Source organism: Thunnus albacares, chromosome 16 (assembly GCF_914725855.1).
Source record: "Thunnus albacares chromosome 16, fThuAlb1.1, whole genome shotgun sequence".
Lineage (NCBI taxonomy): Eukaryota > Metazoa > Chordata > Actinopteri > Scombriformes > Scombridae > Thunnus > Thunnus albacares.
Genome location: NC_058121.1, coordinates 20,571,110 through 20,590,054, shown reverse-complemented (window position 1 = coordinate 20,590,054; position 18,945 = coordinate 20,571,110). Strand labels below are relative to the sequence as shown.

At 40.1% G+C, this 18,945-nt stretch overlaps 1 protein-coding gene across 8 annotated transcripts in view; it reads right to left on the bottom strand.

Moving 5' to 3' along the window:
• LOC122999638 (neurexin-3b) overlaps positions 1-18,945 on the bottom strand; it is a 293,680-nt gene that overhangs the window by 219,111 nt on the left and 55,624 nt on the right. For all 8 annotated transcript variants that reach the window (XM_044376714.1, XM_044376713.1, XM_044376720.1 and 5 more), the window contains 2 exons: positions 5,845-6,146; positions 2,513-2,674 (listed from right to left, as the gene is read on the bottom strand). In XM_044376714.1, the coding sequence (XP_044232649.1) occupies positions 2,513-2,674; positions 5,845-6,146 (464 nt within the window). The remainder of the gene's footprint in view (positions 1-2,512; positions 2,675-5,844; positions 6,147-18,945) is intronic.

Below are 18,945 nucleotides of genomic sequence, written 5' to 3'. Positions count from 1 at the left end.
AATTACAGCAAGATATTGAATATCACTGCAGACTCACTGTTTGACCAATCTGAACACCATTTGAAACGCTTGATAACTAGTATCCAAAGAATGTTTGTGTCACTTTTGGTAGCATACGAATGAAGACTTGTGGCAAATATAGATGTTAATTGATTTTGCACATCATAATTCAGTTGCCTGGGTTCAGACCTTTGAATCTGCTCACTCCAGTGACTCCAATTGACTGATTTTGTCGGTCTGGCATCTTGACATGAAACAGCAGTTTCTCGGATGAAAAAGCAATTGATCCAATGAGCTCTGCGGGGGACTAACAATTAGCCAATCAGCGCCACGGGCGGGACCTACGCCGTTGTCAAACGTTGTCAAGCTGTACGCCGGAACCAAGGAAGTGTAAAACTAGGCAGTGCTGATCAAATATGAATCAAGATTCTGTTACTGCATCGCCTATTTCTCACCTCAAATGTTTTCAGAAACATATTATAGTGTACTGTTTAGCTGTACTATAAGAGAGCTCGTCACCCAGCCACCATTTTGAAAATGGATGAGCCAAAATCAAGCACCGCCCCAACTCGCAGTACTTCACCCACCACGTCACACCATCAACCAGAGCGTTTAGTGGTAATCGCATCGAATCCCCCTCCCCCATGAAAATCAGTTTGAGTGGAAGCAATGTCAGACTGATGATGGAAACGGTGTGTAAAGAGTTGATAATTCTGTCTGATATCACACAAATAATTCAGTGGATATGCTTAAAAGAATTCAGCTCTGTAGAATGTACAAGTGATTTATTTTGATTTTTTGAAGTTTGGCACATGAAATATCTAAAAATTTCTCAGTTGCTGCAGAAACATTACTATGATCTATTCAACTGTGTTAAAAGCAATTTATTTATAGTCAGGAACATAGATAATAATGTGACTGTTACCCCACAAGAAGTCCACAATGCAGACATGAAGTCATGAACTGCTGAACATTTAAAACTTGCTAGTAAAAAACGCTATCCAATTCAATTCAATTCAATCCAATAGACTTTATTGGCATGACATTTGACATGTGTGGCCAAAGCACAATTATGATTATGAAAGACAATATTAAGGAGTGAAAGTAATAAAAATAATAATAATTAGATAATAGAATAAAATAGATAATGAAATAAATAAATGAAATAAAATTACTGACTATACATATACACATATCATACCTACATACCTGACTTTATTTTATCTGTTATACTAGAGCCCGTCATTAATGATAAAGCTGGTAAACTAAACAGTTCAGAGAATTACAGGCTTATAGCCTTTGCCAGTATTTTATCCAAAGTACCGGAGAGAACTCTACCATGCTGGACCAGTACATCCTGTCTACTGACAACCAGTTTGGTTTTAAATGTAAATATGACACTGATATGTGTATTTTTGCTTTAAAGGAGATTTTAGATAAATAAAAATGGCAAAAGTTTTATCGATGCCTCTAAAGCTTCTGACCATATAAATCATGAAAAAATATTTAACCAACTATATCAAAGAGGGGTTCCTAGATTTCTAGTGAGAATCCTGGTTTTCTGGTATGCTCATCAGGTGATGCAAGTTAAATGGGGACATTTTGTATCTGTTCTGTTTTATGTGAATAATGGAGTTCAACAAGGCGGTATTTTGTCTTCTTGTCTTGTTAACATCTATATGGATGACCTGTCTATGCAGTTAAATGGATGTGGAACAGGGTGCATGGTTGGTAATTCTCTCATTAACCACCTTATGTATGCAGATGATTTGGTGATTTTCTGTCCATGTAGTGCTGGTCCTCAACAGTTATTGAGGGCATGTTCACAATACGGTATAGATTTCGACATCAAATATAATGCAAAAAAGAGTAATATTTTGATTGTCAGAAGAAGGGAAGACAGGAAATTAGTATTTCCTGATTTCTTCCTGTCTGGCATTACCCTTAAAGTGTGTAATGAGGCTAAATATTTTGGCCATTACATAACCAATGATCTATCAGATGATAGGGACATTTACAGACAGTGTCAAAAATTGTACACACAAGCAAACATGTTGGTTCGTAAAATTTAGTATGTGTTCAGTGACTCTGAAGTACTCCACTACATACTGCCCTCCCATGGCACTGCTACTGAAAAGGCAGCATGCAGATACTCACAATGGCTTATAATGAGAGTATGATTGCTGCTTAAAGCTCCAAGAAGCTGCAGCACAAGCCGAGTGTTTGTTAATGTTAGTGTACCCACCTGCTCTGCTGTAATACGAAATCTTATATATAGTTGTATGTGTAGGTTATCTGATTCTGCAAATGGTATTATTTCAGTCTTAACCAATCAAATTCTGTCAGGTTCTCATCAACAATGTGGAACCACTGGCGCTCCAGCCTGTATGCAAATGTTTTTTTAGATATTATTTATTTATTCTTCTTTGTATTTTATTGTGCTATGGTCTGCCCATGACCTGTGTCCTTAATAAAGTCTGAATTGAGTTGTATTCATTTGAGTCCCTCTTACCTCTCTGAGGCAGCCCATGAAATTGTTGCTAACTGGAGATCCAGGCAGGTCTGCAGTGCTGGGGCTCCCACCCACGTAGAAGAAATCATCGGAGCCCAGCATGGTGTAGTCTTCCTGGGTGTAGCCAGTGGTGGTGAGGATCCCATCAACGGAGATAGTCACCTGTTGAGGGGTAACACATAGCCAAAGCCGAGCCATTACACTCTGGGATTCGAGGCTGTGATGTGTCTAAAACACACCTCCCTTCTTGGTCTGCATTCGAAATGAGGTATTTGGACTTTTCATTAGGTCCCACACTGTAGGTTGGTTTCTCATTTAACCTTTTTTACAGAATCATTTGATACCTTGAAGCGATTGTTTTGGACCAGACAGCGTTTGGACTTTGTTAATGGAATTTTTGCCATAGGATTCACAGGACAGGTAAAGAAAATATGGCAGAGGCATATTTTCTTTATCTTTGATGGGGGTAAGAGAATGGATCCGAGGTTTGGTTCTGAAACTTCAGGTTGGGGGAGGGTTAGTACAATGTTCAAACCAAGGACAAATTGATTGCACTTGTCTTAGGTTTCGGGATTCATCTGGTAACTGCAGACACACACATATACAGTACACACAAACACACAGACGTGTGCACGCACGCCTCCACTCATTCGTACATTTGCTCTCACACAGACACTCTCCCATCTCTTGCAGACATCTACATCTATATATCCACACACATGCAAAACAAGGGGAGGCTTTTCACACCACATCAATGTGCAAACCAAGGTCATCACTGTTAGAAGGCAAATTAAACACATTTAATTGGACATGTAAGGGAGTAAGTGGATCAATGGTGCCTTACAAAGCTTGAGCAGGCCACACAGGGTGCAGAGGCTCATGCACAATCAAGACCAGAGCCCATATTCAAACACACTCTCAGAATAGCTGATGCTGATCTCTGATCAGGTTTAGCACAGGTGTCATGGTTGGATTTTCAATGTCACTGAACCAGACCGATAATCCCAGATCAGGATGCTTATTCTTAGAAATGTTATGCATATGGGCCCGGGGGTAAAGGGTGATCAAGGTTAGCCAAAACACACAAACACCACTTTCACCAGCATGCTACAAAAACACACAGGGAGGGCAGGGTGACTGATACAGTGATAGGTGGAAAGGTGAGTGAATGAATTGTGTGTTAGTGGTTATTTTGGGTGACAAGGTGAGAGGTCAATGAGGTGTGGGCATGCCATGCGCCATAGTGAGTTGGAAACAACTGTCAGAGCTCCCGCAATGAAGGTTAAGGGTTGCCATTTTTTGGTAGTTTCTCTTTTAGGGCTCGGTGTCGAGGTCACCATCTTTGCTGGGATTGTGGTAAGCTTCTGTCAGTTCTGGACGACAGTCCTCACAAAAAATGGGGACTTTTTGTGTGAAAAAGTAAAATAAAAAGTAAGTTGCCCTGACAAAGGCAAAGAAGTCAATTTTTTTACTTGTTGGAAATCTGCAGTAATGTGGAAAAAACAAAGAGAAAAAAGTAAAAGCCAAAGTGAAAAAAACAGGATGGGGGATTGTGGGGTAAAGAAGGAGGTTGTTGGCAGGTCAGGGAGGAAATTGAGAAGAAGCGAAGAAAGAATTGCCTGGTAATACAAACCCATCTCCTCATTTTTTGATAAGAGTGTCTAGGATGGAACTCAAAGAGAACAAATAAAAGAAGAGAGGGGAGGGGACACACGGCAAACCCAAAAAAAAGACAATAAGAATGATATCTACCAGACAATGTAGTTTGTTTACCATAGCGTGTCCAATGCCTGATTGCTTTCCAGAAAAAGGGGAAGAAAGGAAATCAAAAGAATAGTGAACAAAAAAGGTTGTTAATAAGGATGGACAGAAAACAAAAACCAAAACCAATGATGAAGAATTAGGATGTTAGTACATTAGTTGGTTAGATATTGGTTAGTAGTAAAAAATGACTTTTATCATGGATGAGTTAGTGTTGGGGTAAATAAACACTACATGATTTGTCAGAGATTCACTGGAGTAAAAGTGCCATCGTGCCATCCTAGCCAAATTTTCTACATCAAGAGTCCTGCAAGAAAAAAAAAAAGAAGAGTACTGTAAGATGCAAGACTTTCAGATAAAAATTTGTGTAGGATGGCTCAAATCCCAACAAAACTTGTAGTGTTTTTTCACCCTTACTCTAAACAAAGAGTGCCTTTCAAAGAGGAAAGAAAATGATAGTGAAAGAAAGACAGAACTGTAGAAAGAAAGAAAGAAAGAAGAAAGAAGCCAAGCAACCCTTTGCTCTTAGCTTCTAACCCCCTAAACTGTGTGTTATCCTGTTGGGATTTTCAGCTACAACTATTTACTAACCTGTGGGGCAAAAGCTTACTGCCGCGGAGGGTCAGGAAATCGGCACTTACTTGTTGTGCTGCTCTGAGACCGACACTAAACGCTGTCTCACCTTGCAGACAAACTAAAGGTCGACCAAGACAATGAACAACTCCGCATTTTGCAGTTAGCACTAACCTCATACAACACCGGGTCTCATTATTTTATTACTCTTTCTACAGCCCCTTATAGACAACACTGACTCATACTACCGTAGCTCCGTCCAACAGCAATACGAGCCGATTTTAAATTACATCAAGGAAATGGTAAACAATATCTGTCAAGTAACAAATTCTGCCTATGCACAACAGATGCACTGCTTTGATGGAAACATATCTTCATCTTTAAAAAGCTCGGTGATCATCTGTGCTATAAATACTACCTTAATGGACGGCTCAAAGGCAAACACTCTGTGCCTGGCTTTAAAGTGAAAGTCTATATTCTACACAAGCATAAAAACAGTTTCTGAAAGCGAGGAGATAGCGACAGCGCCAAATAGAAGTGTCAGCTTAGGCGAGTGTGAAGCAAAATACAATTATCAGATAACTTTAATTTGAGGACACAGAGAACTCAAGTTCAATATGTCGATAAACTGTCAAGAAGAAAATACCTAGCATAATAGTGCCTTGACTAATCTATTAATCACATGCTGCAGAACTGTGTTGCCCTGTTTATTTGACTATTTACTCAGCAGAACAGAAATTGAACAATGAAATTAAAATAAAAAAGAATTCCATGTAATTATAAAGTCAACCAAAAAAATAATAATAATGACATCTGTCTCAATAATGTTTCTGAACTGTGGCGATGGAATGACAACCGATCAGAACAAGGTGACATTCTTAACGCCAGCTCTCTCTCTCTCTCTCTCTCAAAAGCTCTTGGAAGCAGCTAATCTAAAGCAAAAAAAAAAAAAATCCACCTGTCTCCAAACTCCGTCCATCACTGTTACCCCCGATTACCTGTCTCAGGTTGCGTGTCACTTTGATGTCATGCCAGGCGTTGTCATTGAATTTTCCACCGACTGGCTCAACGATGGCCTCAAAGGCCCCGGAACCCAGATTGATGACGAGGGAGACGGCCCCATCTTTTAGTGCGAGGTTGACATAGTCTGCGGATTTCCCCGTGTGGAGGAGGAGGCCGTTGCGTTGCCAGGTCTTGAAGGACAGCGTGATTTCGTCACTGCTGCTCTGGATGGGGTTCTGCGAAAGGTCGTAACAGAAGTACTCCGAGCCTCGGAAGGTCGCCACGTTCTCCTCCCTCGCTGAAATGACAAGGGAGAAGACATAAAATGTTAAACACCGTCTCATGACTGTCATTAGGAACCATAAGTCACAAGGCGATACATTTACAGCACTACACATTTAACACCCAAGTTTGCTGTTGCAGTGCCGCACTAATGATTCACCATGTGTCGCTTAAAAAAAAAAAAAAAAAAATTGTTATTCCTTAGGAGTTTTGTGTGCCATGACAACTGAAGCCAAACAGTCATTATCACATTCACTCTCACATTTAGTGCGGAATATTTTAAAAAATGAAACGAGCTTAGCTTCTGTGTCAGTCCCTGCATCAAACACCAGGCAGCCTCAGTAAATATGAGAAGTACTTTACGCTGCAGAAAAGGTTACATCAAGCAAACACACAATGCACCGCTCACTATAATTACAGCTTTGATAATCCCATCATTCAGTTCAGATCATAACATTCTATCTGTACAACCACGGGTTTAGGTTTCACATACAGCCTCTAGACAGACAGACTACTTATGATGGAACACTATTCCCCGCTAATGGTAGGCATAAATCAAACTTAGCCTGATTTTACAGTTTTATATCACTCCGCTGTTCTAAAGAGACTTCCTGAGCCCATTTTTTAGACTGACACAAGAGTAAGGTGAGACAGCTTGAGACAGAAAGTGAAAAAAGGCTCAAGGATTGATGGAAAGAGTGAGAGAGCAAAAATAAAAAAAAGGGCTGGGCCGAGGGAAAGAGAAGACTCCACAAGAAAGAATGAGTGGATCAGAGTAGTTGTGTTTCCCTATGATCTGTGATGAAATAATTGACACTTTCTGCTGCTGCCTCTTAAAAGGTGGTTTGACACATTCTTGCTAGCTTGGGTCTGGGTGAGTCTATTAGAGACAAGGTCAGACTCGCTGTCAGTGATTTACAGTGTGGTAAGTTGGTTATGGCACTGCTGACTCAAGGATACGAGGCTAGAAGAGTCCTCTCACCAAGAACGGAGCATTCAAGGCAGCACCTTTTCAGAAAATTACAACCTTCAGAAAATTCCCTGCTAACATACAAAACCGACTAACTGCTGTGGCGCTTGGTAACAGTAACTATGTCATTACAACAACACAATTTTCAGGGTGTCATTTTTTATTTCTTCTGCGCGCAGCGTTTTCTTTTCTTTTGTATACTCGCATGGAAGTCATGAGGGCCACAAGTTAAAAAAAGGAGAAAACGCACAAGTGGGAAGACAGAAGAGAGAGAGATGAGAAAGAAAGAGAGAGAGAGAGAGAGAGAGAGAGAGAGAGTATAAAGGCTGCGGGCTGGAAAGCTTCAGTTTGTTGTTTTGGATCGGGCTATGTGTAAACATGAGGGAGCAGTGTTGTAGAGCTGGCAGAAAGATACTGAAGGAGGAAAAAAAAATGACTAAGAATATGGAGAGAGAAACAAATGGAAAGTGGAGTTAGGCTGTGGGATGATGGGGGGGGTTGATTCCGGTCATGGAGAAATTCTCCCCTCGGCATCTCTGCACAACACAGAGACAAGAGGAAATAGTATGGGAAGCAAGAAAAGGCCTTGTGAAAGCCCTGATCCATGTGCCTGGGGAATAAATAGAAACCCATTATTACCACTGAGACAGAGTTACGCGTAACACAGAGAGGCAGCAGAATCTACATTGGAGAATTTAAAAAAAAATAAATAAATAAATAAAAAAAAGCCTCCATCTCTACTGATTTCATGCATCTAATCTTAGACACTGCACAAGCATTCACCGCACAGAGATTAGAGAAGTCCATATAATATTGTTCTTGCACGACTCTCTAGGACATCAAAAGCGAGATGATAGTGCCGTGAATACTGAAGACCCACATAAATCATCCAAAGAAAAACTCTTTTAGATAACTGATTAAACATTGATTTATATATCCACAATGTGCTTATATTGTCAAGTCATCACTGTCTATAATGAAATGGATCTGTAGCTCATTGCTCCAACTAGCTTTATATAAATCTACACTATGGGCCAAAACCCTCTGGGGTCCTGAAGCAAGAGAGACTCCTGGAGCTAGAGGTGGAGATGAAAAACATCTATACTATCTATACCATCTATACTATAGCGGTGCTATAACAAGGTTCTGTAGAGACTGTAGATGCTACATAGGCTCAATCATATCTTGCCTGGAGGCCCTTTGCATATTCCTGACGGCAAATGACAGGCAAAGACATATATGTGTAAAGTTTCTTTTTCCAATTATTTGAATTTATACAAGTGGCATCTTAAAGCAAGTTGCTTATTGAATATTGCTGTTTCAAGCAGCTTACCTAAAGGCTAGTCTGACTTATAACTCCAAAAAACCCCATAAAGGAAGCACCCCTTTGTCTCTGTATCTAAGCTCTTTGTAGCTATGCAGCATGGTAATCCTTCAGATACACTACAGACACTTGATCTTGTCTGCTCTCACCTGACCCAAGGTAGAAAAGGTTACTGCCATGGCAACTCCCCTCATCTATCCAACATATTCTAATTAGGTTGTCTATCTGAGGTTTGCAGCTCAAATAGCAAGACATGCTAGTCTTTGAAGGGATTCCTGTTCATATTATTATTATCAAAAGGTGCAAAGACCAAACATAACCATTAGTGGAGGTTTACCAGTCATGGATGTGACAAATGCTGTAGCAAGAGAAGTAAACTATTGACCACTGAAACATGGACATGGTTCCCATTTTTGTATTTTATGTATTGCCATGTCTTTGAACAGTATCAGTATCAAAACTGTAAGATTAATAAAAAAAAGTGGCAGAGTTGGCAGGTAAGGTCTTAAAATAATTGGGCCAACACATCTAATGTAATGTTCAGTGTATAAACTAGACTAAGAGATTCTGTGAGGCTGTACTTCCACAGTGCTTTGACCTAATTGTTACAGAACCATGTTGGCATGCTAACATTTGCTAATAAGCAATAAACAATATATGTCATAGGTGCAGCTGAGGCTAATGGGATTGTCATTAGTTTGCAGGTATTTGCTCATCAACCAAGCTATCGTACATATTAAAGTTTTGACTGGATGGTGCTGATAGATGAAACATTAATGGATCACTAAAGTTATTCCCATTCATCCTTTAGGGAGACTGTGAATGCGTGTACCAAATTTTATGACAATTTATCCAATAGTTGTTGAGACATTTACTAAAAACCAGAAATGCCAAAATTGTGGTGGTAGAAGTAAAGTCAGGGGATTGCCAAAGTCAGTATGATACATGAAAGTATGGGATGGGAAGAGTCACCGAATCGCATCAGTGCACTGGCATAAACGTTCACGATGTAGTTGCTGATTTAATAACTGTGCACCAGACACAATTTGGGATGAACTCGGGATGCATCGTTTCTAACATCTTTGCATTGGTAAAGAGGCCCTATGCCTTTATTATTTAGAAATGTGACCAATACTTTGTGACCAATAATTTGATATTTATATTGATTCCTCCTCACTAAACTGTTTCTCAAGCGCGTTAGCATGCTACAGCTGAAGCGCACTGCCACAACGCTCCGGGTGGAACTTGCGCTCTAGAATTATTCATCCGCACGTCTGAGTAAGTCGATTATTAAATTATTATGACAGTAATTGTTTGGGTCATGGAGCATATGCATGTAAACTGGAGACAGAGAACACTACATTACAAAGGACTTGTGAAAAGGCCTGTTTGTGAAAGGTCCAAGTGTTTTTTTTGTTAGAGGTCAAAAAGAAACAGCATAAATAAGATGCTTTCTGAGTTGCAGTAACAGAGAAACAAATATGTGAAGTAAAAGGGCACTTTTTAACTTAATTCAAGATTTGCTGTATGCTTAAGAAATAAAATCGCGTCAATCACATCATAACTGCATCGTAATAGATGGTAGATGGTGAATCATATTGTATCGGTTATTGCTTCATCTATATCTGTATCTAATGTATCGGATCATTGGTGATGCATTGAGATGTGTATAGCATCGGCCTCAGTGATGGAGATGCACATTCCTACAGGGGATCACAAAACTCAGTAGGATTCATCTTCTGGGCACCATGAATGTCTGTATACAAAAAATAGTTGAGATATTTTAGTCTGGACCACAATGGCGGACAGACCAACTGACTGACCATCAGACAGACTGAAAATGCCATCCCTATAGATATATAGCACCCAGCTCCTATATTTCCTGCAGAATTAGCAATGTCCATCTCATCATTAATCATATTTTTTGCTGCAAAGCACTATTTTTTTTTTTTTATCAAAAGGCTTACCAGTGTATGGAATATGACTCTCCATGTGTATTAATTATAATGATGTAATTACAATGTTGCTGTGGAGCTGTAAAGACTATCAATATAATGTTGTTGCTATGAATAATAGAGAGAACAAATTGATATAATGTAATATTTGTGCACCTCAGCAATATTAAACCCGTGGTAAGTGTATACGGATCCATAAAAACCAGGGGAAATGTATTGCCTGTTGAGACATGTTCTGCACAGATCTGTGGCTTTAATATTGATCATATAGCAGGGTCATTTTCCTTTATTTTCGCCATAGTCATCAATATTCCATTTGTGTGCAGCCTGGCCTGCTCACTGGGGGCTGGGGTTCGATTTCAAAATCCACTGGAAGCAATTAGCTCCTTCATTACCATCTCCCATTCTCTTCCGCTCCCACTCGCCGTACACACCCGTGCTGCCTGAGCTCGCTCTCCGGTCTGACCCCAGAGGCCTCTGAGCAAAGAGCGCTGTCACCTTACAGAGCTCCAGTCCACAACCTTCAACCTCCTTAAGATCACTGCAGCATATCAAACTGTCCCTAATTACTGTGGGAGGCAAAAAGATTTAAAACACGTAAAGGGGAATCAGATGAGTTTAATGATAGGATTAGAGACGAGAGGCATTGTGATTATTGTGGGAAAAATACTGACTTTAGCTGGAGATGCTGAAGCTGTAAGGCTGCCAGAGCCATAAGCCTCACTGCACAAGGATGCTAGCCTGGGCAGCTAGCACTACCGCAAGTCCCAAAGAGACTTTTCTCTAGTGAGGTGGACTCAATCTATACTGACATCCAACACATCAAATGCATGTTTGCGCCACTTTTGCAAATAAATAAGCCTGAAGTTCCAGACCTAAACATAGAAAGCTAAAGCTCTGCTTCAAGCTATTGTTGTTTGTGTGACACCCTGGGAAAAAAAACACAAGCAAGTCAAGGTTGCTGTGTCATGCCAAACAATGCTAAACTAAATATGAAACTAACTAACTGACTAAATATGAAAACCGACGCCTCCTCCCACAACACTCTCTCTTTTCCTCCTTCCCTAAAATGAGAAATTAAGCATCATTTGTTAATAAAAGCTTGAGCAGCAGGGTTAGCCTGGTGCAGCCGAACATGAACAATGTGTTTCACTGCTTCCCAACATGAGGCTAATGCTAACCATGCTACTGGGTGGCTTGAAGCTCAGTGGTGAGCCATGACATGTCAAATGAATTTGGAGCATCAGGGGTGATGTCTCTCTTCAAAGGCAGGCGGCACTGTCAGACGGGCTTATGTTGGAGGGAGATTTGGCAGAACACGTTCTATGGTAATATATAACCGGCCAATTACTACCAATGTACTGAAGCAACAATTAAACTTCATCCAGAATACAAAAGCACTGACTTTTGCCAGAAAGTAGCGTATGTGAGGTTTCTCAGTGATGCATTTTCCAGTCAAAAGCTATATACAAACTGCCTGGAATGTGTCCTCCCCATGACAACTTTCACAACGTCACATGACATATCTAAGAGCTTGAAGTGAATTGTCACTCCCGACACTTCTTTTCTCATCTCCTGTTTCGCATAACCTTGTGAAGCTGTGGCGAACGACCTGTCTGAGACTGCCTTTGATGTCTGCACGCACAGACTGAGGACGGACGAGTGACAACGAGAGAGAGACAAAGAGAGAGATAAGCATAAACAGAAGTGACACGGAGGAAGCAAAAGAGTCTGGAACAAAAGAAAGCGAGAGATGGAGGCAGAGACATTGAAAGGGAAAAAAAAAAAGAAATAAAAGAGACGGGGTGGGGGGGGGTGGAGGGTGGGGGGAGAAAAAAAAGCAGAGAGAGTTTGGGAGAGTAGGAGAATGAGAGTGGCAGATGGAGGAAAAGAGAGACAGAGGCACTTCCAGTGGCTCTCCAGAGAAACTAAGTGACAGTGTGTGTTAGGACTAGCAGTGAGGAGTGGTCCCTGTGGCTTGTGATTCCAGCATTGATAAATCTTATTACTGCACCTGATAACACAGCACACCCACAAAATCCTATTCTCTCTTTCTCCCCCCCTTCACCTCCCTTAAAACATACTAATACCTCCACCAATCCTAACACTTTGTCATTGGCAATCTTACAGTCAGAACATCATTTTTGCAATACTAAAATTCCCATCATGAAAGAACTGGTTTCTATGAACTATGATTTCAAAGATACTTAAAAGACTTCTGCTGTTCAGATTCCATTATTACTTATAATACCAGCTCATTTTATTCCAAATTTGACAAGGTACATACTGGAGATGTACTGGAGATGTTTTTTTTTTTAACTTCAACAAACAATAGAAGCTGCTGCAGGGAGAAAATGAAGCAGACTTAGAAGAATGCAGCAACTTGACTGCATCAGAGTATGACTCACTATGGTGGACTAGACTGGTACCTGTGTATGCAGGGGGGGGGGGGGGGACCGGGATGGTTGTCATCTACTTTAATGAGACACCATCTAGAACACTGTGATTATCCTCTTGTGTACTGTTAATTTCATTAATAGATGACAGGTCCGCGGGTTGACGTATGCAGCCAGATAATTCAGATAATTGCCACTGTGAATAGAAATATGAAGTGGCTATTTAAGTCTTCTTATAGGCTGGTGATGTGTGCAGGCCTGGGAATTTGTTAGAGAGACTCAGGGGAAAATAAGGTCATGTCTGGGTTTTTTTTTTTTTCTTTTTAGCTTTTTTTTTTTTTTTTTAGCCTTGCAAGCAGCCTTGCAAGGCTTTAGAAATGTTGGTCTGTGTGTCCTGTGTGGAATGTCTGAACAGCTGCGATATGGATTGCAACTTAATTTGGTGCAAATTTTCATCATCCTCACAGGATGAATTCCAATCATTTTGAGGATAGCTTGACTATTGTGATGGTGTGAAAAGTATTGGATTCCCATGAAATTTTGCTGTCTACAACCATGGTCCTCTGAGAGTGAATCCTAATGATTTTAGGGACATCCTGACCCTTCATTTAGTGCTACTAGAGGAAGGGTATCTTGTGGAGATTAGATATAAACAAGTCATCTTGAAATATACAGGGTCAGCTAAGAAAAATCATGATCCCCAAAGGATGAACCTCTTCAACTGAGGTGACAGCTCAACATATGTTAAGCTACATATGTATCTGTATACCGAAAAATTAACAGGAGCACGACCATAAAATTGAGCGAGGATCTAGACGAAGGGCGCTTATTGGACAACATCTTTTAGCACCACCCTCAGGCTGCTACGCATCTCTGAACATGTTATTTCTCACACAAGAATAAACCCTTTGATTAGAATATCCCAGTTGGTGTTTCAACCACCCAAAAAACACATTTTATAAAAACGCTCCTGAAACTCGATAATGTTCAAAATGTCAGTATGTTTCTGTATTTCGGTTGGGAACTTTTCAAATAACATAGATGTGATCTCAAGTGTCTGAATATATATATGTGTGTGTGTGTGATTTCTGTGATCCATTTTTTGAGAATCATGACTGGTGTACTCTGTTCTTTATGTTTACTCTTTGCACAGCATATAAAACATCAGAAAAAAAAGCTGAAAGCAGCCTGGGAAAAAAAAGGTAAAGCTGCCTCGAGTGGCATGCCCAGTAGAAGAATCTGAAGTGTTTTTCCTCTGCTTTGGCATATCAATGTGAACAGTATACCCTGAAAACGGTTGAAAAACAGGTAAATATCATTTTCAAATGTATCTGCAGTATGGACATGGCTCAAGGCTCCCTTCTGGGTACTGCCTATGACGAGCTAGTGACTGTCACCTTCTGTGTGTTTTTCAGCATGTTTATGTGTGTGTATGTGTGTGTGTGTATGTGTGTCACTGAAGCTCCTTATTGGCTTCTGATGGTGGAGTCTCCATGGAGTGAGTGATGAGGTTTGGAGTGACAGCAGGGGGGGGGGGGATGGTGTGAATGGTGGGAGTGAACGATGGAGGGACGGAGGGTGTCTGAAGAATGGGGGCAGGCGCCTGAGGTCCAATCCCATCAACTGAGGCAATTGTGCGGAGCGAATACTGGAGTGAGGAGGTGGGGGTTGAGGATGAGTTTGCAAAGGAGAGAGAGGGAGCGAGACAGAGATGTGGTGACTGCACTCCTATTACTAATACTGGACAATTAAGAGTAGAAGTACTGTCTGAAAACACAGAGGAGAGGGAGGTGGCGTCTCAAAAACCCTGTTAGTGACCTTCACAATCTACTAGAAGCAAAGTAAAGTTAGGAAAGCAAATGCACATTTTAGTTTTTAAGACTAGTCTCCCACCCTGCAGGCCACCGCCGCTGCTTGACATTTAAGTGTAGTAGAAAATTCGAGCGCATACACCTAACTTGCTTGAGAGACAGAATGTGATCCATCACTGTGAGCGTATAAGTTCCACATTTATGTCCATGAAAATGCAAACTTTTCTATTTTCTCTCACAGTCTGCATGGAATTTGCATCTGATTTACAAAGGCAGCAGCTAATTATGCAATCGGTGACTGGGGCTGCCTTCAAACGGGCATTCTGCTGTTAAAGGAGAGCTCAAATGGAGCTGTTCAGGGATCAGAATTTTTCAAAGGTCGCCAAGCTCGGAAAATAATTCAAAAATGACTGATGTTAGAAAAGAATTACTTATGACACTCTGAAACATTTCCTAAAGCTGTATTGCCGCTTATTACACATAGTACAATTAGAATGATAGTTATTTATACATAATCATATATTGTACAATGTATATTGTATTGTGTAGAATATGTATTTAAATATACTTTTTGTAAAAAAAAATACAAGCAATACCACAATGTAAATATCTTAGGAAGAGTGCAGTAATCATCAGGTAATGATCAAATATTGTGTTCATTTTTTTTTGTTGGCGACTCTTTTTGAGGTAATATTTTGTGGTGAGCTCATTCTTGTTTGTTATCTGCTTGTCTGGGAACATTAAAACAAGCAGGATAATAACATTTTATCTTCCATCCGTATACCAATAGGTTTCTAACTGCTCTTTTGGTAGAGAATTTTCCACATGAAACAGATCCTCACAATAAAACCTGCAGAATTTGCACCCACATGTATCATATCTGCTCTCATCATTTGCTGGGCTTAAGCTGTTAGTATGCTTCATCAGAAGTGTTTGTAAGATGGTCAAACAGCTTTGTGTGTAGGGGGGGGTTTGTGCCCTACACACACAGCTTTCCGACGTCAGAATCGGGATGGCTGAGTCCAGTCATTTGTGTACATTTCCAAAACAGACAACCCGTCATTCACACCCAGTTCATGCACTGTTAGGAGCAGTGAAAAAGTAACCAAGGTTTGAACTTTTCTCTCTCTAACACATACAACCCTATGAATGCATTCAAGTGAAGTGTGCGCTGTTATCTCCATGTTTAAACAATTATCAAGTCTCGCCCGTCTCTGTGACGACCGGCTTTTCACCCCACCATCAAGTTCGGACGTTCAGAACAGCTATAAAACACTTCTGCCAACCAAACTAGCTCTTTTCGAGCATATGGCAGCCGTTAGTTTTTTGTTTGTTGCTGTTGTTATATTATCATTGCATAAGTTACCAAATAACATTATTCTTTCAAATGATTTTGATTGCTTAGCAACTGGGAGTCGATGGTTAAGCATTATGATTAAAATTTAAAAACACTGAAAATTTTGTTTCATAGCTGTTTATGGAAAGTCAAAAAGGCAGAATTCATCAGCACTTCAGGGAAAAAGAAAGATCTGAAGCATGTCTGTGGGCAAATGTGCTAAATAAATATGCATTTAAAACTAGAATTCTGCTCAGCTTGAGGATACATCCTTACACCGCTTCAGTTTTTACATTTTGATGACATTGCTTCTTCAGTTGACTGATTTTTTTTTTTTTTTGCTTTCAGTGTGCATTTATACCGTCAAATATTGACTGAGCTACTGTACACTGCAGGCACCTTATTCATGAATCCTTGAGTGGTTTCCGTTTTTTAAATGGCTGTAACTGCGGATTACAATATTATGGAGTCATCCGCAGTCTGTATTATTTCCGTCAAACAATCAAACGATCTTTGACAGTATGTCTCCTGAATGCCAGCTATTGCATCAGCCTGACAGTTGCTGTCCTGGTCCAAAAATGGGATGTGACGGCAGCGAGCATTGTATTGGTTTCATATTCTCCACCATTCTGCGGAGCATCATCTCGATAGGCTTGCGTCACTCCGCATCTGTGTAGGTTTGTGAGTTCTCTGTTTCCATCTGTCTGCATGATATATATGTTTTACTATGAAATATGCGATCGTGCTGTTTGTGAACCAAATCATTTAATTACTTTAAGCTACAGAGAATGGATGAATGTGTATATTACATCTTACTTGCTGTGAGCATTCACTGAACAACAAACAACCTGTCAATAACGGGAATGGTTTGTGTATACAGTATGTGTGTGAAAGCATGCGTGTATAAAATGCGCATCTTTGTGTATGTGTATATATGGAACACGTGTGTATGTTTGTGGTAGTGTTTGTGTTTGAGCTTGCTCCATGGAACAGGGTTGCGGACGGAGGAGGGGCCATCCCTGGAGCCTGTCAATCATCCAGAGTGGCGTTGCCTTATTGGCTATTATCTCTCCTGTCAGAAACCCGACCGTGCCTCCACCTCACCACATCAGTCTCTGTCAGTTCACACACTGCCTGTGGATAGAGCCATGGAGCATGAAGCTGCATGCTACTGTTATCATTACTTTTAGTGACATATGCTGTTTCGGACCCAAGACTCCATCAACAAATGTCATCTCTTATTGTGAGACTAATAACAAAATATTTTAATTTGTTTTATAAGAGGATTCTCTTTTGCTCACTTCCTTCCTTGTAAATTTCTGTCTTCTTTTTCATAGTTTACATATTCAATACTTTATCATCCACTCAATTGTTAAGCTTGAAGGAGCTTCGGTATGCTATATAACTGCTCTCCACCCACACATGCAGGAGGACCTACTGCAAAAAAAAAAAAGCAATTAACACAGCGAAATCACACTGCAGCAACACAGTCTTTCACAATCTTTAAATGACTGCAACCGAATGATTGTCGCTTTTTAATTATATACTGTAAGCATACATATTTAGCAGTGTTCATAAGCCATATTCAATTTGCTGGGTGATAATCTTTTACGAGAGGAAATGACGCACTGACGCGATGCATCGTGCTATGTGTTTCTTTTCTGACTGTATCAGAGTTAAATAATGCATTTAATACCTTGGATTGTGTGGATTTTCTGTTATGTCTCTTACTGTATTTGTGTCGACACAGTTTCTATATTTGAAATGCTATAGTACATGAGCGATATGAGAGCTAATAGTAAATACATAAAATTCACATTTGTAATTACCACTGCGAGGCTGATGCGGAAGCTTTTCAGCAGTTACTTCTTACAGAACATCTAAGATGCATTGAAGTAAAATGACATAATAAAATATAAAATAATCAGACGCCACAGTTGAATGGAGGCAGATCCCATTGCTATACAGTAAAGACATGAATAAGGGAACCACTCTAGTGCTTAGCAAGAAGAAAACTAAAGCTACAGTATATCAAGTTCTGGTAAAATAAATAATGAAATTTGAAACAGAATTGTCATGACACTAAAAATAAGGAAAATCAGGGAAAAATCCTTTTCAGTTTTGTTATATATCCAATAAAACTGTGGAATACTTATTTTGAAAGCCTAAGCCTCTTGGCAATCACTGAAATCAATATATTTAGGAGAAAAACAAGCTTTTTAATTTTTAATCTTATTTTGAGAATGATAACCTGCAATTTTACCCTCCACTTTAAAAAAAAACATTATATTGATAAGATATTAATAAGTCCCTCTCCTGCACTTGAAACAGATTAGCACACGTTCCTAGTTGAAGCTGAGGTCACCTGATATTTATTACCTCTATAACTTACTCTCCTGTGTACCGCTCAAACATTTAGCTGCGTGCAGGGAGGCGAGGGGTTAAAAGGGGAACAGCAGTGCCATAAAAAGGGACAATGAAATAAACATGACTCACCGTAAAAGAGCCCTTAAAGCCAATATAATCTAGATGGTGGGGAAGAGCACGGTGCCAAAGGTGGTTAATGATGAGCAACCCCCCCCCCCCTCCCCCTCCCCCTCAGGCTTGAACTATGACCTCGCCTCAACTGCCAATCACGTCGAGTGGTGTTTCAAGATGGAGGTGAACAGCGATTCGGTTACATTATTGTCTATTTAGGAACCGTGACATCAGTTTATGATGCATTAGGAGACATGGGACAAAGATGACTGAGGCACAGAGTGTCCTTTCATTTACAAATATACACAAATGATGAATGTCATTTTCCGACAGCATGAAGGAGCTGAGAACAATAATTATTTCTTGGATAGCCAGAGAGAGTCAGGAATAAAGATGCAGACGACGCAGGGAAATGTATTCAATACAGTGCTTAGCAAAATGAAGAAAAAAAAATAACACTGCTGTAGCTTTAGATCCAGCTAGAACCAGTTGTAGCCTGTAGCCAAAACAATATGTGACTCTCGCTCTGCGCGTGCAAGAGCGTA